This window comes from Rhododendron vialii, chromosome 9a (assembly GCF_030253575.1).
Source record: "Rhododendron vialii isolate Sample 1 chromosome 9a, ASM3025357v1".
In the NCBI taxonomy this organism is placed as follows: Eukaryota; Viridiplantae; Streptophyta; class Magnoliopsida; order Ericales; family Ericaceae; genus Rhododendron; species Rhododendron vialii.
In genome coordinates, this window is record NC_080565.1 from 13,142,933 (window position 1) to 13,165,206 (window position 22,274).

At 38.3% G+C, this 22,274-nt stretch overlaps 2 protein-coding genes across 3 annotated transcripts; one reads left to right on the forward strand and one right to left on the reverse strand.

Annotated features, from left to right (window-relative positions):
* The first annotated feature begins 1,781 nt into the window (after positions 1-1,781).
* Positions 1,782-19,910, forward strand: LOC131300576 (prefoldin subunit 5). Of its 2 annotated transcripts, none has more exons than XM_058326486.1 (5): positions 1,782-1,827; positions 12,268-12,489; positions 12,576-12,679; positions 14,998-15,075; positions 19,506-19,910. In XM_058326486.1, exons 2-5 carry the CDS (start codon positions 12,288-12,290, stop codon positions 19,587-19,589), a joined length of 468 nt encoding a protein of 155 aa, XP_058182469.1. In that variant the 5' UTR covers positions 1,782-1,827; positions 12,268-12,287; the 3' UTR covers positions 19,590-19,910. The 2 variants fall into 2 exon arrangements, with proteins under 2 accessions (XP_058182469.1, XP_058182468.1); XM_058326485.1 differs by lacking the exon at positions 1,782-1,827 and adding an exon at positions 11,230-11,259 and having other exon boundaries at positions 12,236-12,489.
* LOC131299631 (uncharacterized) lies at positions 4,039-4,545 on the reverse strand. Its single transcript, XM_058325215.1, has one exon. The coding sequence runs from the start codon at positions 4,543-4,545 to the stop codon at positions 4,039-4,041; it is 507 nt and encodes a 168-aa protein (XP_058181198.1).
* Positions 19,911-22,274: the final 2,364 nt, after the last annotated feature.

A 22,274-nucleotide genomic window follows, 5' to 3' on the forward strand; every position in this document is an offset into this window, starting at 1 on the left:
GCCGTGCCAGGCCAATACCGTGCCTGTGACGTGCCGTGCTACCCCGTGCTCGTGTCGTGTCGTGCCGGCACGGCCCATTTGACACCTCTAGTTTAACTTTTTTAGAGTAACTTTTAACTCTCGGCACAGTTTTCAATAAATCTTTATCTCTATCTCTCTCTCTTTATTACCACTCAACTCGCAAAAATAACATTCTAAAATTTAAACCAAACAAAGTGACTGTCTTTCAGTTCTGTTTTTCAAATGCCTGTCGTGTAGTATTGTATCTTCATCAAAATGCCCATTTTGACCTTAAGCTCTAAGCTCTTTTTTTTCCCTCGCAAACACCTCCCACCTACTTGTTTCACCTTAAAATTTTGTAAAACAAATTTCTTGCCAACCAAATGATGCCATGTCATCGTCCTAAAATTGTTGTCCACTAAGAAAAAATTAAATTTTAAATAATCTGTATATTCCCATTTTGAATTTATTCGCATCAATTTAAAAATTAATTAAAATCTTTAAACTGGTATGAAAAAATCCAAATGCACTAATACATATTTTTTTATAACTCAAGTGTGGGTCAGTTTATGTACACCTTGACTAATTATGGGGGCCAATCCCACTGCCTATTTGCTAGGAGTCCAATGAAATCGGAACAAAGCTATGTATGGACTAACTCCAAAGGAGTCAATAGCACTTGGTGAGGTTTCAAACTTAAGACCAAAACTCCTATGTCACAAGTCAACCCCTTGGGATTCACTTATGTATATTTTGTTGGTGGACCATAATTTTGAAATGAAATACCATGTTTTGAGAGTGTTTGGGAACTTGATTTTTGCATTTTGTATTTGTATATTTATATTTGGGTGTTTAGCTGTCAATTTTACAATGTGTCATATGCTAGAATTTATTACCAAAAAAAATAGAGCCAGAATCCCCATGTCAGTTTCTAAAATACCATGTATTTTGAACATTAAAAGACAAATATTAGAATCTGATTAGTATAAAGTGAAGTGTCCAAATCAATTTGGAAAAAATACTCTTGCATCTTTTGGAGTTCATAGTGTGGTTTGGAGTTTGTGAAAAAAAGCGGGAAAGATGGTCTGAAATTAAGTGGAAAAAGAAGGGGAGAATGCTGCCTGTAGTTAGAGTGGGAAAAAAGGCTTAATAAAAAGAAAATATTAAAGTGAAGGGAAAAAAAAGGAGAAAGTACAGGTATTCAGTTGGAGTAATTTGACAAAGAACTGAAGGGTGATATTGTCATTTTAGTATATTTACTTTTGCATCAGTGTAGTGGGACCTGCTAAGGCCCCGTTCCACTTTTGTTTAAAGTTCCTTTTTTTTTTCCTCAAAAAGAAGGCTTGTTCCAGACCTCTGAACCTTTCTATTTTTTTAAAATTCTTCGAGTGAAACGACATTGTTTTGGTCCCTGTTCCCCATAGCCTCCCGAGTGAAATGACAAAACTGTCCTCGCCCCATTTTCATCTCCTAGGGCTTCCACGGTACGGCTCTTGCCCCATTTTCATCTCCTAGGCTGAAAATGGGGTGGAGATGGAGGTAGCGGAGGAGGAGAGGTAGAGCTGGGCGGCGTTGTAGAGCTCGTTGGTGTTGACACCGTGGGAAGAGAAGGAGCTGAAGAGGCGGGCGAAGAGCTTGGGGAATGCGAATCGGAGTTCAGGGGGGAGGAGGGTTTGGCAGAAGGCGTACACGCCCATGAGGGAGTCCAGTGAGGTCCTCAACTCCTTCATTTTCTTGTTCCTTTCCTACTATGGTGAAATGTTTTCTCTTTTCTTGGATATGTATGTCTAGAGAGAGAGAGAGAGAGAGAGAGAGAGAGAGAAGGGGTCTGCTCCAGTCTGTGCGTGGAAGAAGATCGAGGGGAGAAAGCCAGGTGTCTGGGGAAATTGGATAAGTCCAAGGGGCAATATGGTCATTTTGACAATAATCTTTTTGAAAAAGAAGAACTTTGTAAGGAAAAGTGGAATGAACCTTCCTTTTTATTACTGTTCATCACCCAAAAAAGAACTTTGGAAAACAGAAGGCAATCTGGAACGCCACCTAAAGCTGTGTGCAGGCTTTAAAGTACAAAGAAATAAGCGCTTGGGTTCACCGTGGACCGCCCACAAGGCGGTTTGTAGATTTTGCCATCAAATAAAATGGTATTTAAAAAGTAAATGGTTTAGATTATTATTATAGGGCTCACAGGTGGCCCAAAACTGGATCAGAGGAAGGAAATTCGACTGGATCTTGGTCCACCCGATTGTGGTGCTTAGATTCATAGTGTGGGTGTGGTGCACAAGCATGAGAACGTATCTTAAAATCTTTCCAAATAACTAAAATTTGAGAGTACGAGGTTTGAGAGCAGAAGCGAATGTTATTTTAAAGAATTATGTCAAGATTAAGGTTTAGAACTAGAATTAGAGTATAACAGTCAAGCCTTTAGTGTGTATGTGAAATTGACTCGTTTAACAACATTTGAACTAGAGCTCGTTTAGTATTTGGAGAACTGAAACTCTGTTCGAGTACCGAAGAAGCTTCTATAAACAAGCCAAAGATTATGTTCAAGTTTGACACGTCTAAAAATAGATTGAATCGAGCCAAGCCTCAAACTACGTGCGAACAACTCAATTCTTTTGCTGTCTTAATAGAATACTTGTACCCTGAGTTTAGAGTTAGGATTCTCAAATGTGATTTTTTTTAATGTGAAGTGAAATGGGAGTGAACATTATTCCATTTCTTTTAATCATTCAAGCTCTTCATTTGGTAAGCCTCTATTTGAATGTTAAAATCAAATTAATCGAATATCGATAAATATTTTCTTAAATCATTTTTGGTATACGTTAAATTGACAGTCATTATTAAGTAGACCCCTCAAATTTTCAATCTCTCCAGACAAATTAATATGATCTATTGAGATGTCCGTTGATGTTTGATTGACCCAATTATTAAAGATAAACGAATAATTTAAAGAAAAACTTAATTTCTTAAACCCTAAGAATACTAAAGCCATCCACAGTGGTATAATTAAAAGTCAATTGTTGTTAAAGTTAACAATATTAGTGCAAAAGATGACTCACAATGGTATAATCAAACTTAATAGCATTCTTAGAAATAATCAAATTTTGGGCTTTGAATAACCAAAACTAGCAATCTTTTTCAATAATCAAATTTTGTGGACCCCACACCATATAAGTTAATTGGTTCTAAAATTTGTATACATGTGTGTTTCAACTAGTATTTTCTAATTCTTCGCTTGCTCTATATCTTCTTCACTTCACCCATAAATTGTTTATTTCTTTCCCTCCAAAAGTGAAGCTCATATCTCTCGATCATCTACAATTCATCTTATCTTTGCCGGATTAAGGTATTTCACTCTTTTTTTCCATTTTTATTTTATTCCTTTTTCGTTCCTCCCCTGTGATTGAGTACATGAAGAACATTGCATTCTTTTCCAAATTCAAGAACATATCTGATTTTTTTTGGAAGATTAGGGAAAAAAAAGTTTCGGTGTTGTTTTGATAGAGAACACTAGGAAGAACACCATATGTTTGATATATTTTTGCCCAAAAAAACGTAATGGAGGGAAGTGAATGGCAGGAAGAAGAGGGAGAGAGAGAGTGAAATTGTTGTGGACCTCTGATTTTGGTTATGGACTAGAAGTGACAATTGTGGATCTCAACATTGTTAAGCTTAGCAACCTCTTAAATGAATAATCAAAAGCTGATGTGTCAACTTTTGGTTATCCATTTTTGATTATACCACTGTGGATGGCCTAAGCTTCATTTTGAATACTTAATTGGTTGTCACCCTCATTCTTTTAATAATCCTTAAACCAACCTCTCATTTATTACCTTGCTAACAAGAGAGTTGCAATGATTACCTCCACATTTAGGTTGGACTTTAAGACCTAGTTTGTATGGGGGACTCAAATCTTGGGAACGGTCTCAAATATAACTTTTTCTATTTATTTCTCTTCATTTATTACTCTCAAAACCTCCCTCTCTTTTTTTTGGTAGATAGGAGAAAAAATTATTAATCTGAATGGCGAAGAAATGCCTAAACATCAGAAATGATAGAATCCCATGTGGGCAGAGTAGTTGTCCATAACTCGGACGAACCACCAGAAAGGACTTTTCTGGCACTAACATGTGCAGCCTGATTATACTCACATTTAACAAAATAAAAATCACAAGCTAAAAACAAGCCCTTAAAGGCCTGACAATCATGAACTAGAACAGCAATATCCTTGGCTAGAGTCTTCGTCGCCACACAACTTGTGACAATGGCTTCAGCATCGTATTCAACTATAACCTTGAAAAGATTCAACGCAAGACCCATGTACAAACCACCCTGCACGGTGAGAGCCTCTACTATTCGGGAAGAGCTAATACCAACATGAGTTTTGATTGATACACCCAATATAACCCCATCTGCTCCCGTAGCTATGACATCCGTTCCCACCACATTCAGCTCCTTAGAAACAGCAACATCAACATTAATTTTGACCGTACCTTCCTCCAGACGCTTCCAATTACTTGTATCCAAATTGTGCTCCCTGGACATAGTTGAGGAAACCTTTTCATCGCCTTTAAAAACTCATGAAAATCAACTTGAGCTTTCCCATTAACCGCGTCAGTTGCCCATCATTTGTCATTAAAAACAAGATCATTTCTAGCCTGCCAAATCCACCAACAATAAACTAAACCCAGCCCCATTGTCGAAAAAGGGAAACCTGCTTGCTTAATTCGGTCTTGAATACAACTCCACCTGTAACGACCCTAATTTTTGGTAAATAAAAATTTCGTTAAATATTTAAATTTTATTTTAATTACTTGGATTTGCTTTTAAAAATTCCGTTTTTATTTCTAATAATCCGTCATAATTAGATTTGAGATTTATAAAATTATATCTTTTCGTCCCGGACAATTGAGTCCTTTTCTAAAAACAAGTATGCTTGTAGAAGCACTTGTATATTTTCTTAGCAAGATTAATAAAATCCTAAAATTATATTTCTTGGCTAGAAATCCTACATGGCAAGTAGGATTAACTTCCAACCGATTAGTTAGGAAAACCTAACTACCATTTCACTTAGTTACTTTCCCCTAACCTTAGGTGAACCTTATGAACCTTTCCAACCCTACTTGAACCTTTTAGACCTAAGGAGGTAATCATTATACTTCATGTCTAGTCATTTCAACATTACTTATCGTCATTATTCCTTCTACCCATTGGATAATAGTTGCTAGAAATTTTTTATCCCTTGGATAATAAAAACTAGACTTGCCAATATAGATTTGACAAGACAAATCATGGACCATAGGAAGCCATCATTTTGCTTCCAAAAGAAGCAAACTTAGCCTTGCCATGCATACAACCCTAGACTAGGAAATCATTGCACTTTCTTGACTAGTCAATTCTTGACTTCATTCCTCATCATTACATCTTCCAAGTGTATCTTTTCTCTTTACCCATTGAACGATAGTTGTTAGGGAAATTCTTATCCTTTGGGTAATAGGTTTTGTTTCCAACCATTTAGTTAGGCAAATGTTAGTACCAATTGACTTAGTTACTTTTCCCTAGCATTTAAGAACCATTGGACAATAACTAGTCATCAAGCCTTGACTACAATCTTTACTCCTTCCTAGCCTTATAAGTCTACTTGGACCTAACCACCCTTAGTCTTTTCTCACTCTTATATACATATACCTACACATATATAGCATGGTACGAGAGAGAGAGAGAGAGAGAGAGAGAGAGAGAGAGAGAGAGAGAGAGAGAGAGATGTGTGCTTGTGTGTTGTGCACTCCAAGCTACCCCATTAGCCTTAAGTCTATTTATGACTTGACAACCCATTTTTAGTCAATTTCAAGCACACTACCTAGCCTTTAATCATCCTAGAAATTAACTACAACTTAGCCTTGGATTGACTAAACATAGGAAGACTACACATTAGCGTAGCCATCATTTCCTTATTACTTGCAAGGCTTGCCAACTTAGACTATGATCACCTAGATTTACCTAGAAAGCCTAAGATCCTACTTGATTTTATAGCCTTATGCCTAAAGATTGGATTTGACAAGTCATGGCATGCTTGAAAGACTTGATTGGACAACACAATGGAGCAAATCCATGGGAAAGAGAGAGAGAGAGAGAGATTTTCGGCCAAGAGAGAGGGAGAGAGAACTTCATTTTTTCCTATAAATAGGATCCTTGTCCAAGCATTCAACTCACACCTTCACCTTTCAACATCTCTACACCTTCACCTTTCAACTTCTCTCTTTAGAAAAGCTTGTGTTCTTCCTTTGTTCTTGCTTTGTTCTTGAGCTCTTTTTGAGTTCTTCAAGAAACTCATCCTAAACCACCATTTCGATCCATAAAGTTTAGTAGTTTTAGTCACGAACTAATTTCGAGATAAACCTTTCTCTTTCGAAGCTACCGAAAGATCACCGCAGGAAGTCACTCCGTTCGTTAGCCAACGTACTTACTTTTCTGTAGTCGCCCTACTGCTAAGAAGAATGGTAGATTTTTTCATCCTCATTATCTCTAAGTATAATATTCTTAATCGTTTTCTTTAAATATATAAATGTTTGGAACGCACGATAATTAACAAATTTATTTTGCTAATGGAAGTATGAGCATGTTGAATAAACAACTTTTACTTTAATAAACATTTGTTATTTTGAATTTTCCACAAAGGAAGAAAGATAAGACTTTACCATTTGATAGAAGTATTCGTATTTTGATCTTTAGGATGGTTATGAGCATATATACTTGAATTGCTTGTATTACTTGTCTTGTTGTAAAGCATAAGTGATCTTCACTCCAAAGGCGTTCGTACATGTGGCGTTATGCTTTAAGTGGTGATTTGAGCGTGAGTAGTAATATAGAATGGGATGATCTTGCTAGTTTAGTTTCAAGATTACAATGAATGATTTATGATTACGTATGTGAAAAGTCCTACCGCGGAGTCGTTGCACGAAAATGAGACACAAAAATCGAAAAAGTAGAAACATGACACCTAGGATGTGGTTAATGGAATAATGTGATTTGCAAAAGAGAAATGTTTTAGAAACTGCAATGTGGCCGGACTTGGTAGCCCATTGTGAGGAGTGCGTGTGTAAAATATTTTCGAAAAACCAGTGGGAACCCGGATCGGCGGAACCATTGAGAGGATACTCGGGAACCCGGAGCGGCGGAACCGAGGGTTTTGAATTGTGGATTGGTTATCCGTGGAGAGGAGCCAATGCCAAATTCAAAGTTTTGTGTGCCAATGGAAACCCGGTGTGGCGGAACCATTGTAAAGATACTCGGGAGACCGGAATGATGGAACCGAGGTTGGGTGTGTAAATGACGATTTTGAAAATGTTGATTTAGTTAATGAAAGGTAAAACCTGTGACACGGTCTACGAAATGACTCGTAGGAGAAACTCAGAAAATCAATGACACCAACGTTAGTTTGAATAAGTGAATGTGGATGTGTCATTGTTAGCTGTTTGCCAAATATGCATGTATTATGTGGAAATCGTTAGCATTACGGTATACTACTTGTAAGTTAAGGGTTAGTGGGTATGGATTATTCTATTGAGCTTTTGTAGCTCACGGTGTTACTTTTGGTGACCCTGACATATTATATTGGTGGCGACGCTGGTATAATGTGTCAGACCTTATAGATGAACATTGTGAACTTTACACCGTGGAAGCTTTTGGAGCTGAAGAACTGGCTAGAATGGAGGAGCAAGCGGAGCTGTAGTTAGGAACCCTAGTTTTCCTCCCTTTTGTAATGAAAGTACTCTCATGGAGGTTATGATGTAATAATGAGCCATACTCTATTTTGATGTTCCAATAAAATTGTCTATTTAACGTATCCAAAATTCGGGACGTTACACCACCAATCAAACATATACCACCAATCTTGGAGCTCCTCTGGTCTCAATCAAAAGGGGGAGTGAATCCAAATTCTCGTAGCAAAATCACAATGAAAAAGCAAGTGCCAAATAGATTCCTTTGCTCTCCCACATACAGGACACATTGGATCAGTTTGAATTTTCCTTGTGAGTTGTGACAATGGCAGAATTAGTCGCAACAGCCTCGTTGAAGCACTTCCATGCAAAAAATTTAATTTTAGGATGGATAGGCAACCCCCACATCCGTTTCCATATGAAAATGGTTGGACTCATGTTACGTTAGATTGTGCTAGGGCTCATTACCCCCATAATGATTACACGAGGGGATCACATGAGAAAATATATCCTAATTATTTGGCTGGGAACTTGCTGAAAATTTATTTTAAGGTTGAGTAATTGGTGTCGCCATCACGCTGTATCTCTAGAGCAGCATATCCCATTAAGCATACAACAGAGCCGTTGGAACTTTATTCATACTAGCGAATTTCCCACCACCCACTCCAATTGGAATTACCTTTTGAATCTTGGTTTCAGAGGGATTCAGGAGAACAGATGAAAAGGTTTAGGAAGAGATAAAAAAGGCTTAATTAACTTGTTCTCGAGAGAAAAAAAAAATGAATATATGAACATAGAGAGAGAGAATAAAAAAGAGCCTAGTTTGAAATTTGCATTCATTGTGATAAAAACAAAAGTTGCATTCATTAATATTGTGTTTTGGGGAGGGAAAATGATTTTGGCACTCCACTTTGTGTCTTGATCATGTGAGAAAATAAAATTAAAAGTGGAGTGCCAATGATTTTAGTGGAGTGCCAAAATCATATTCCTTTAGGAAGTGGAATTTCCACGTTTAGAAGAGTACGGTAGCAATTGTGTAATATGTTCCTACAACGTAGGCACTTTATTCAAAGGAGGAGAATGAGTGCCATTGGATCAAATGAATTCTAGTCATTGCAACAACTTGTCTTTTCTAATCACGTTTGGATGATCGGAAAAGACAAATTTGGATGATCGGCTTTTTTAGTCATTTTTTGATCACATTTGGATGATCAGCTCCGTTCATTTTGTAGAGTTCGGCGAGAACCTCAACCATACCAAAAATCGTGTTCATTAGACTTTAGTAGATATATGATCGGCACACGTGAAAATTGAATGAAAATCCAAAACTAGATAAAAAAACACACTGAATCAGAATCCAATTTTGTTTTTTTGTTTTTGTTTTTTTTGCAATTTTCACGTGTGCCAATCATGTACCTACTAAAGTTTGATGAACAATGTTTTTCGTATAATTAAAGTTCTCGCCGAACTCTTCAAAATGAACGGAGCCGATCATCAAAGTGTGATCGAAAAATGGCTGAAAAAAGTAAAAACGGACCGGAGGGGATACCACTACCCCTAGTATCCCCAATATACATAAAAGTTTCTCATCATCCCATGTATTATATATAAGAAGAACACAGTACAATAAAAGCAGACATTACTGATCCAAAAATACAGAAAACAATAAATAACAAACAAAAACAACAAACAAACAAATCAAACACAATGAAATCTCATTATTGATACGAAAAGTCTGTGTACATAGATTTTCACCCCATAGATTCTACACGTATCACAATGTGGGGCCCATAAAAATAATTTGAGCCGTTTATTAAATTTGAATTTTTTTTGAGTGTCCTGGTGAAAAATTAGCTCAATTCAATAACTTGAAATGCTCGATCAATCGTGATCCTTTCAAAAAAAAAAAAAAATGCTCGATCTAATCTTCTAACTTTTCATTCAGATGTTAGTCCCTAAAATCTGAATGAAAAATTAAAAGATTGGATCGAACACTTAAAGTTATTAAATTGAACTGATTTTTGCACGCTTATAGCCTATAGACATCCGTATGGAGATAGAGGATAAGGGTAGTTGCAATTTGCTAGTTCGACATTGGTTTGAGCGAGGGTTGGGCCTGTAGAGGCATGAGCAACGACGACCACGAGTCCTATAAATGACTTAAGGGAATTTTTGGAGGAAAACATTTTCGCCTTGTGAGGGAGAATGTTTAACCGGCAAAATAATTTTGACACTTTTTTTAAACCAAACAATCGAAAACGAGTAAAATGTACAGTACATTTTACTACATTCAAACAACCGCAAAGATGGATCTACATTGGGGTATATGGGGGCTACGCCCGCGTTGTTTCTGATCGATTTTTTTTTAAAATTTTAATATTAATATTAGTTTTTTTACGCTTGTTAAGAATACTTAGATATTGTATTTTGTATTAGGTGTTATTTAGACTTTTAAATGATTTAAGAATGTATTCATTTTGAGTTCAAAAATCCAATTTCTCCTATAAGTTTTGACTTAAATCATTAATCTCATTTCTCTTTCTATCTCTCTTTATTCATTACCCAAAAAACCTTCCTCAAAATCTAAAGCAAACAAACTAGATTTCGAAACTTCGAATTTTCAAAATCTAATTTGTTTGGTCTTGATAATTTTTTTTAATGTAATGAGTGGAGAGAAATAAATAGAAAAATTTACTGAGAAATGCGCAGAGAGTAATTTTTTTCTCAAAACTTGTAAGGGAACAAATTCGGCCCCCCTGACAAACGGGCCTTGTTTTGGGCAATTTTTTTTTGAACACTGCTAATGCCACGAAGGTTTTTGTTAGTTCCATGACAATTTGTGTAATGTGACACTATTGGCTTCAATTAGTCTTCACGTGACTCCTGACCTCTGCCTCTATCTCCAGAGACCCATTATGCTTTTGATTTCCTCTGTTCTCTTTTTGGCCTCTCAAGCTAATAGTTCATGGCCGGTGGAAACGACTGGAATTGGAACGTGATGGATTTGAAGTTGATGATGAGTATTTCACACCTCTCGCCATACGTACCCACCCTCTCTGTGCATGATGGGGGCTGATTGTGAAATCGAGGACCACCGCGGCCTCCAGACCATTATCAACATTTTTTTTGCTCTTATCCAAAGGATCTCCAACGTCAGACCAAATCATGAGAAAATAGAAAGGAAATTGCAGAAACTGATTGTGATTTTAAAACTTTCAGTATCTCCACTTTTTTTTTTATACCTAAAATGATTGTAAATTTTTATACTATGCTCGTACCGTGACTTTTTTGTTTGATATCGAAATTAGGATTGTTCCCTGGTAATGGTGGATAGAAATAAATACAAGGAGAAAGAGAAAAGTGGGAGCAAGGAAAAGAGGACAAGTAGATTACACTCTTCGCAGAGGGAAATAGTTGACAAGTAGATTGCACTCTACACACAAAGTGTCGTGGCACTAAAATAAACCTTTGTGATGCGCCCTTTTTTTTTAATCCACCATAGGGAGAGAGAGAGACAAAGAGTGTGTCGCCAGGTTGCACCGGGTTCAGATCCCATCCAGTATTCTACCAACCATTGTGGTCCATTGAATGGCTGGGATTTTCTCTAGAAAATCCAAGCTTCCCCATGATGCCACGTTCGCTCTTAATTTTGCTCTCAAATGTCACTGTAAGCTTGCTGACAGAAAAACGGCATTTAAAAAAAATATTCTTAAATGGGTATGATTTTGTGGGGCCCATTTCGGATCTCACTAAAATGATTCAAATCGTAATTTATTTTTAAAATATTTTTTATGGGTTCTTATAAAAAATTGGAGCAACCTGATATTTGTAAGAGCTTTTTCAGCATTCGTAGGGATTCTACGAATTCTGAAACATCCTATGAATTCTGAAAGAACATTTATCGATATCAAATTGAGTTAATTTTTTTCAAAAATCTATAAAAAATATTTTAAAAATAACTTGCAGCTTGAATCATCTTTGTAAAACTAGTAATGGGCCTGCCAAAAAAAATTACGAAGCAGTTTACTTCCTATTTGGTACCCATTAAATGGCCAATGTATTTTTTTTTTTTGCAGGGCCCATTATGAATCCTACAAATATTCAAATTGTAATTTATTCTTAAAATATTTTTCAATATCGATAAGGGTTTTTTCAGAATTTGTAAGGTGTTTCAAAATTCATAGGATGTCTATGAGTGCTGAAAAGGCTTTTACGGATACCGGGTTGCTCTAATTTTTTACAAAAAGTTATAAAAAAATATTTTAAAAATAATTTATGATTTGAATCATCTTTGTGGGATTCGAAATGTGCCCCACAAAATCATGCCCATTTTAGAATAATTTTTTTTATGTTAAAAGCTGTTTTTCCGTCAGCAAATTTACAGTGGCCTTTGTGAGCAAAATTAAGAGTGAACGTGGCATCATGGGGAAGCTTGGATTTCCTAGAGAAAATCCCAACCATTCAATGGACCGCAATGGATGGTAGAATACTGGATGGGATCTAAACCCGGTTGAACCAATCGTGATTTCAGAGAGAGAGAGAGAACTTTGGTTGGGTTAGCAGCGAATGACGTCGAAAGGAAGCGGCGGCGGCGGCGGTACAGTGGTGGAGATAGATAAGCTGAGCGTCGAACAGCTAAAGTCACTGAAAGAACAAGCCGATCTGGAAGTGAATGTCCTCCAAGACAGCCTCAACAACATCCGCACCGCCACCTCTCGCCTCGAGGCCGCTTCCACCGCCCTCCACGACCTCTCTCTCCGTCCACAAGGTCTCTCTTCCCCCTTCTTCTTCTTCTTCTTCTTCTCTCTCACTCTAGATTTTTCTCGACTGACTGATGATATTGCGCATTTGGAGGTAAGAAATTGCTGGTCCCACTTACGGCTTCCTTATACGTCCCGGGCAAGCTCGATGATGCCGATAAAGTCCTCGTTGATGTCGGCACCGGATATTTCATTGAGGTCTGTGCTTAGTAACTTCGTTAATTTTGCTGTTCAATGTTTTTGTTGCTCTTTTTTACCGTCAGTTTAGGGTTTTCGTCTGATATGCAAGGGTAGCCATGTGTTTAAGAGACTTTTGGTTCTGGTTTTCCTAATTTGAAATCAGCAATTGAAAATTGTGCACAAAAATGCATTACCAGTATTCTTTGAAATCTGCATGAACACCAAACGACTTGGGGTAAACTTGTCTAGAACTCGTATTAAATGGCGAATGGTTGGGATGTGGGTTAAAAGACTTTTGAGGATTTAACCATTGATGAAGAGAATTTGCAGCTGAGTAAAGCGGCATGGTTCAATGAGACAATGGCCAATAGGAGAAGAGACCTTATTAGTCCTGGTAAGATGAAGGGCAAAGAGAAATATACCACATCAGTTGGTGATTGATTGATTTCTCCACCTTGAAACTTTGCATCTAAGGCTTGAACACAAAGCATAAGATGCAGGGATAAGTGGTGCAGGAAGTTTATGGTGTTTAAGCATCGATAGGGTACAAATTCTTCCATTTAGATATTTCATTTGGTAGAGGTAGGGAGAGGGAGCATGACGTGTTGTATTATTCTTCTTAAATGATAGGAGCCGTTGCCATGCTATGTGCATCATGCAAAGTATATGTGACATAAGTTGGAAGTCTGCATAGTGAAACTACCTGTACATTTTGTAGACTGGATTATTGAATGTCGTTCTCATCATCTCCATTGCCTTAATTTACAAGTCTGGAATTTGTGACATAAAATTAGTTACTTATGTTGTGATAACAGAAATGAGAAGCATGTATGAGAAAGTTAAACTAGCAATTGAGTTTGAAAAAAGTCCTTTCAAGTTTATTTTAGATTTCACATTCAACTGTTCAAGTATTTTGTTCTTGCCTCTTTTTAGAAATTGTCATTTTTTAATTTTCAAGAATAGGGAGGTGTTTGGTTGGTATTGCCTTCATTGGTGCCACTTATAACGTTACCCTTTCACTTGTATTTATCGGAGCAAGACCTTGTCAAACAGAAAGGCTTAGCCATACATTTCTATTGAGTATCTACAAAAGCATCAAGTTAGGTCGACCGCCCCCCCCGCCCCGCCCCCCCCCCCCCCCCCCCCCTCTCTATATACACATACATACACACACACACAACCCCCTTCTACTAAGGGCACCCTTAACTTGCTAAGTTAAGGACCTCAAGAGTTTGACATTGTTCCCGATCAATTTTTGATGATCCGAACCGTTCAATACGTGCAAAACGTGATTTCAAGATTACCCACGAGATTTAGCCCTTTTTAATGAGAAATTCTGCAAGTAGTATGTTGTAGAGTGGGAACTTTGAACTTGTGTACTCATTTCACAGTTCACACAGTATAGGAGCTACTATGCTCCCCTTCCCCTTCCCCTTCCCCATGTCAATCTTTTTTCCCTCCCGAACCATAAGAATCATGTCCTTCGTTTTTAAATCTTTCTCGGGTTTCATGGTTTAGTTTTGCAATTGGATGCGACGACAAGTTTATGTACTTAGAGCTGCGGGAGTTAGCCTGTTTGTAATGTACAGAACTGCTTTCAACCATTTAGGGACGAAGAATGTTATGCCATTTTTTCAGTTAGATGTAAATATGGTTTCCCATGAGTCGTGCAAGTGGGAGAAAGTCGGAGTAAATGTCCAATAGCCATCGGCAGTAATGCTCATGAAGCTAACTAAAGTACCAAGTGAGCATAAATAAAAGAAAAAAGCTATTGAAGAAATAAGGCAGGAGCGATCAATCTGAATATTAGATGGTTTTGTAGTCCCTAAGGTGAGAAGGGTTTTCTCATAAACTGTTTGGAATTGTTGGGCTTGAGAAATTTTGAAGTCTAAATTATGGAGGAGGGATGACTAACAACTTCGCATGGGTTTCGTTTCATGATTGGATGTCAAGTTATTTTCTTTAAAGTTGCAATGTGTTTCATTAGTGTGTAAGTGATGAGTCTGATGACATTCACGTCCCCTCATTTTCTGCGGTCCTAAGAACTAGAGAGCAAAAGAACTTCCGCCATGTTTCCGATGACGACTTGACAACTTATTAGTGGTGTTTCACCCTTCTTTTTTGATATGCTGAGCTTGCAAAAAAGTAGAGGAGTGGAAAAGGTGCAGACACGCACCCCCCCCCCCCCCCCCCCCCCCCCCCCCCCCCCCCCACACACACACACACACACACACACACATTTTGGATACCCATGCGAAAGTTCAAGTTGTAATGTTTTTCATGCCTCTATCAATTAATTGAATTCTGACCTCATTTTGTTAACTTGTTTGAATCAGAAAACAATGGCAGAAGGAAAAGACTATTGTGAGCGCAAAATCAACTTGCTGAAATCTAATTATGATCAACTTCTTGAGGTATGATACCTTTAAATCTTGTGCTTTGTTTTTAGATGGTGGAGTATCCTGGCCTCCTGGGGAAATTTTCCTTTGGGCAAGTAGATTTATGAAAGAATTATCCAAAATTTATGAGGTCTCAGTACCCATGCAATGCCTGCGGCTACGTGTACTACCCTGTTTTCAGTATTGTAGAAAAGCTACAAGCTGACATCTTGAATAATCAGTGTTGTAGACATCTTGAATAATCAGTGTTGTATAAGTCGGCCTACGCGGCTGTGCCTAGGCACTAGGTGTTGGTCCGCCACCTTGACTAAGGTCTTAGGCGTTACATTAGGCTGTGGGACGATGAGTCGGCCGCTACGCGGGATTAGTCGGCGATTAGTCAGGGACTAGTCGGGTGGTATGTTTTTCTTTATAATTTTTTTGAATTAGGGTTTTAAATATGTAAAATTAAAAAGTACAGGGTGTCAAGTGTTATTTTCCCAAGAAATATATGTAATGACTTGTGAGTTCTCTCGACAATCAACTTGCCTAAATGGCAGCAATGCAAACCTCTGGTAAAGTAAAAATTATAACTAAAAAGAAGGAAGCGTGGCTCATCTAATGAATGCTCAGTTGCTCACTTTGGCGATATGTTTGATGATGAAGAGTCAAGGACTAAATAATAGTTTATGGGTGCAAAACTAAACAGTAAAACCTTTGGTTTTGATGGATGGATAGATGGATTAATGTTTTATGTTTTCATTTTGGATGTTATTTGATTTTTTGTTCTACTTACTCAAACTTTGGGAAGGGGGAATATTTTTAAAGAATAAAACAAACGACTGATCTCTAACCGCCAACTAATCGGCGACTAGTCGGCCCAGGCGGCAGCGCTAGGCGCCACTCCGCCGCCCAACTAGCACCTAGCGACTTTTAGAACCTTTTGAATAATGGATAGTGTGCCTATTCCACTTGAATGCCCTTTTCCATTCGTGGACTTAGTTTTGATGAATCTGTGCCAATGAATAGAATGTCCTGTTCTCTGACTTTCAGTATTTCTGGTAGATAAAGTATTTGATCTGATGTGGATAGCACAGAAGCTGTACCGTGAATAAACAGTCTAGCATTCAGTTTGGATGTCGTTTGCCATACCCAAAAACATCAACATATCTAGTTGAATATAGACTTGCTGGCATATTTGGTACTTCAGTTCATCAAATTTACTGTATAGTTCTTCATGTAACTCTTCTATGTTACTTCCTTGACATGTTTGCTTCAAGATGACTTAAGCAGCGATATTTTGGAAAGACCGTTTTCACGTATGAAATGAAGAGATTGTTAAGGAATTGAGTATTTATCCATGGCCAAGTGACCTCAGACTTTGTAATTATATGAACCCGTGCTTAAACATATTTCTGCAACCCAACGATTAGAGGATTAGGATATCATTTTGCAGTTTTGCTACATAAACATATAGTCATAGATTTTTTGTGTTGTCAGATTGATTGATTAGAACCTTTGTATGGCTTTTTAAATCACATGATGGTGCTTTTCCCCTCCCTTTTTCTTTGTGGTGGGGTACCTAGAGTTCAATGGCGTTTATGTTGTTTCTAGCGAGCTGATGAAGCATGCTGGATGGGCGTATTGTATACACTAGACAGAATCTAGGGAAAATTCAACCGGGTCCCCCCAAACGCCCTCTTCACATTTGTTTCCCCGCAAAGAACCGCCTTGGGTTATTGGACTTATGTGCAGAGTCAGAATTTCCTTCTAAGTTAATAATTGGAGGTGTTCCCATACACTTGTTTTGAGAGTGGGTACTAGTTGTGGATGTGAGTGGCGGGAAGAGGCCGTTCAAAAAAAAGAGTGGTGGGAAGAGTACCTAAGGTTGCCCTCCTGGTATATGGCGGGCGCTACAACAGTGCTTGGGATCATGGAGGATGAGAGAGCTTGGGCGGCTGTAGAGAGAGAGGGTGGCAGTGGAAAATGGTCAACCAGAGAGTTAGAACTCCGTATCGATATGTATTGTATGCGATATTGTGTGTCTATCTGTGTTGGTGGTGTATCAACCATCCTTATATGGAGACCTCATAGGCTCATAGATGGGCATGCCAGAGGAATGGACTGACGAGGGAATGGAAAGGCCAGAGGGATGGAGAAGCAGGTTATTAATTGCCGGATGTTAGGGATGGTTGCAAGAAGTATAGTTGTGGTTGTGGTTGTAGATATAATGAGGGTGGTTGTGGTAACGATGATGGTGGTTGAGGCAGACGTTGGCTGATGTAGGCAATGCCCCCGCTCTCTATGGTCAGTCAAGGTGGAGCTCGGCTCATGGAGGCGAGCCTTGACAATCCCCTCGCTCTAGCCTCCAAGCCACATACCTCCTTAGGTCCTGAGCGGGAGGCCCTGCACCTGACCTAGGGTATTGTGATGAGTCGCCAGGCTCATTAGAGCCTTATTTATTGTATGGAGAATGGACATGTGGCATGTATTTTGATGCTTCCACAGAGGAGTCCTTATGTGGAGGTCCACGAAGCCTTGTCCTTGCATAGGAGGAGTCACAATTCCGGAGGAGCTCGTATGCCTCACTGCAGAGGTATTGGCTCCGCTGGTAAGTGCCTCGTGACAGATGCTCTTCCGGATACCCACATTAATGTCCCCCTGCGCGCATGTACTCATGTCTTGAAGTGAGTGCTTGCAGGCATATTTATCTGTTCCGCTTTTCTGCGTTGGGAAAACCACTTTTTCTGATTTTCTGTTAGGAGAGTTATTTCTTATCATGCTAATGCGTTCGTCGAGGAGGGCTTCACTATAAGTAGCATGATCGTTGACTCATTCTTTGCTTTCAATTTTTTTTTTTTTTTTTGAGAGCTCTTAGGAAGTGATGAAAGTAGATTCTGTAGTTGGAGGAATAGTTCGTTGCTTGACTTTATACGGCGTCGTGGAGGGGTGGCCAAACAACTTGGAGCTTTGATACATGAGTAAGTCTATTTTATTAGGTTAATTGTAGTTTCTGGAGTAATCAAGTTACTAGAGCTTGTGTGTGGTCCTCAACTCAAAACTGTTCTTTCATTCTGCCCGCTGCCGAAAAATAAAGAATCCAAACTTGGGCATTGGTAGACTCCAGATTTAAGAATTTAAAGTCCTGGCTTAATTCAAAGCCATTTTGTGGCTGGAAATTTTTAAAGTTGTTAACTACTTAATTTCCTTGCCCACATGGAATGTGAAATTGGCCATTAGAGGCAAAATGGTCCGGGGCTGATTTAAATGTGTCCAAACCGGCCTTTGTTGCAGAGTTGAACATTTTTATCTGCACCATTCGACAGCTTTTGTCGCGGAATTTCAGCTTTGCGCCACCCTGTGGCAATGGAATTTTAACTTTGTGCAAAGGAATTTCAACTTTGCAACGGTGTCCCCGACAGCCCTTTTTAGAATTTCAACTTTGCGCCACCCTGTGGCAATGAGATTTATCCCCGATGGCCCTTTTTAGAATTTCGACTTTGTGCCGCCCCACGGCAATGGAATATAAACCTTGGGTGTCCCTGACGGCCCTTTTTAGAATTTCAACTTTGTGCCGTCCCCCGGCAATGAAATTTCTAACTTTTTGCTGCCCCACAGCCATGGAATTTCAACCTTGGGTGTCCCCGATGGCCTTTTCTAGAATTTCAACTTTGCACTGCCCTGCGGCAACTGAATTTTAATGGTGCACTGTCCCTGATGGCTCAACAGTAGTATTTTTCAAGTCCAAAATGTATAGAACCCTGTCCAACAGCATTTGGCGCGGTTGGATTGAATTCTTACACAAAATCGTAACTTCAATGAATTGACACCGAAAGAAGAAATAAGAATTTTATGAGAGAGAGAGATTTGGAACCCACACCTGCAATTGCACAGCCCACACTTGGAATTGTCTGCAATTGCTTTGTGCTTCCCTCTTCTTCAGACTTAATTTGATCTTTCTGTATTTTTGCTTTCTCTGTTTGTCCTCCTCTTTCTTCCTGGACGTTGTCTATAAATAGACAGAGCAACAAATCACAGTTGCATTTGTTTTACCCACTCACCCAATGTGGGTATTTGGACGTGGTTACAAGAACTGTTCCCCACTTTGTCAACGTACCAACGCGGGAATATCCGTCAGTTTTGACGGTTTGTAGGAGTCCACCATGGAACACAAGTTGCGTTTCCATAAGCACCGTTACTGTTTCTAGGATCACATGCATTTTGTTATCCAAATTGATAACAAGGCACCTAGCCTGGCTAAATAGTGTGCACGTGGTCCATATTATAGGCACATAAGGTAGATTGTGTACCTCATTTTATCTATTTTTTTAGCAGGTCATGTGCTGGATTTCATTTCTTGGTAAGTGGCAAACATAAATTAATATTAATAGATTAATGTTCCAATGAGAACACTTACATCACGCCAGGAAAAAATAAATTTACGGCTTAACAAATCTTAAATGCAGGTTGCTACTAAGAAGAAAAGCATAGCAGATGAAGCTGGAGTTATCTTACAAGCTAAATTGAAGCAAATGGCGCCAGCATCATAGAATCCAAGTTTTGCTATGTAAAGTCAGTGCCAAAATTGAATTAAGAAGCCCTATGTTATAATTTGCAAGTTTGTGACTCCATAAATACAAGCACCTAGTTTGCCTTCCCCAGAACTTATATCTCCAATCTGGAACATTTCGATATTGTACCGAGTGATTTCACTTAAAATATTTTTGTTTCTTGTTTCTTTTTTTTTGTTTCGTCTGTGAGGGGGTGCCAAGTTTTGGACTTTTTGTACTACTGAATATCTTTGAAAGCACATTAATCTAACAATAAGGATGGAATTGCAGCACAGCTTCCTGTGCAATCAATTTTGTGAAGGTTCTGCGTATTGCCTGCTACTGATTCCTTAGTTGGATTTTAGGGTTCTTCAGTTGGTAAATGGGGCACATGGGATGAGTCCTATGGATATCTCATTCGGCCCTTGATGCCTTTGGAACATGGTTTACTATTTGCCAACTTTAAAAAGTATGAGATTTTTTTCTCTGGGATGGTGAATGTTCTCATATAGTATCAATAATGCGATTTCGTTGTGTTTGATAAGTTTTAAGGTTTGGGAAAGTTGTCACTTGGTGAAAATATGAATAAAGTTTCAATGGCTCTGTTGTATGCTTGATGGGATATGCTACCGTAGAGATGAGTGTGATGGTCGACCAATTATTCAACCTTAAAACGAATTCTCACTAAGGTCCCATCCAAATAATTAGCATCCTCTAATGTATTTTGTCATATGATTCTCTCATGTGATCATTATGGGGGAATGAGGCCTAGCACAATCCAAAACAATATGATTCAAACCATTTTCTTTTAACTGCCGCTATATCCACTGCAACTTCTTTTAAAAGCATGAAGATGTTTTATACTTTTTGCTTTTCAAAAATGCCCCCACCAGTTCCTATGAATTCCAATCCTTACCCACCCGGCCACCTCTCCCAACTAGTGTGTGTCTTTTACCAAATTAAAACATTACCCCGTTCGTTGGGATTTTGGATTTGGATTTAAAGGTAATGAGTGTAGAGAGAAATAAAGTAATGATTGAATAAAGATAAAGAGAAAAATGAGAGTAATGATTAGAGAGAAATATAATAATGATTAGAATCCAAAATTCAAAATCCTTAAACAATGGCATCTATTCGATAAAAGGAAAAAAAAAAGCTGGCATCTCTCCATATGATATTAAAACAAAAAACGAATGGCCTTAGCAGTTTTGGTTACAACCAATGCATCTTGTAGCCCTTCCGGAAATTGGAATGCATCATGTTTGATAGTAAAGCCTCTTCTCCGGTTAGCATGGTGTTCCTCTCGATTTGACATAGTAAGGATTGAATAACCTGTTAATATTAGGCGCATTCTACTTAGCCACTGTTACATCTTCTACCCTCCTCTGCATTTTTCAGAAACAAGTACCTGTTCAAGCTTGTCACATGGCTAGGCTGGTTGACCGACAAACTTCAACTTCTCCAAAGGAACAAAGATTGTGGGTATTAGTGTCTCTTTATTGGAAGATTTAGTGATAGGTCCACTATAGACATTTCATAAGCCTACAAGTCCACCTAATAATTTTGTAAAGCCACAAATCCACACAACCTAAACCCTAAGGTAGCCTATGAAAGTGTCTAAGCCACTAAAATTCTATAATAGGAAAGTGCACTCTAAAACCCTATAAAAATGCCTAAACCCTAGGATACTCTACACTAGGGTAATCTATCCTACCGTAGGGTACCCTTAATAAAAAAGTGCACCCTAAAATCTTATGAAAATGCCTAAACCATAGGGTACCCTACCCTACTCTAGGATACCCTAAAATGGACTTCAAACCTTATAAAATTAATAGATAGACTTGTGGGCTTATGAAGTTCACGTAATGGACCTAAGGCTAATTTTCTACTCTTTTCTCTTTTATTTCCCTTTGGTTTAATTTTGAATAGATACACATCAGTACATCTTTCTTTTTTTTTCTTTTTTTTTTTTGTAACATGATTAGTTGCTCTCCTTATGATTTAAAATTTATCATTAATTGGTTCATTTCTGAGTAATAAAGTGAGTTTTGTTGTACGTAGGTTGCTCACCAATTACTCGACAAAATATCTAAACAATAAATTAACAAGTGCGTTGTTTTTTTATGAGCATCAACAACAGAAATTTGTTCTTTGGTTTGCGATTCTCGCATGTCATTGATTTTAGAAAAAGTACGATTCTGAAATGAAACGTGAACAGTATTGACTCCAATTGTTGTCATTATAGCAAGAATCAGAGAAGAGGACATTGCATAACCACATGCTCGCTACACTACCTACTTCATTTGACGATAATCAAACATGGCATCGACACTCCTATTTGTTGTTCCAACACCGAATTTCCTGTTCTGTTTCAGTGGCTGAAGTAAGCCAATTTTTTAAAATTGAATTCTCAAGTTCTGTGACCAAGTATGACCCTTCAGTTGCGGGAGTACACCTGCGCACATAGCCATATTATTTATTTGACTTCATGTATTATTGAATTTTGCCATTTGATACCCAAGCACACTGTTCCTACCAGTTGCAATGAGCCCAAGAAATACATCCATCTTAAACTTTCATTGACCCAAAGTGGGATGAAACACTAGAGGTTATGAAAGTGAATGAGTTGAGTGAGCCAAAGTCATTCTTATGACAGTTTCAACGGGATAATGGCCCAAGATGCAA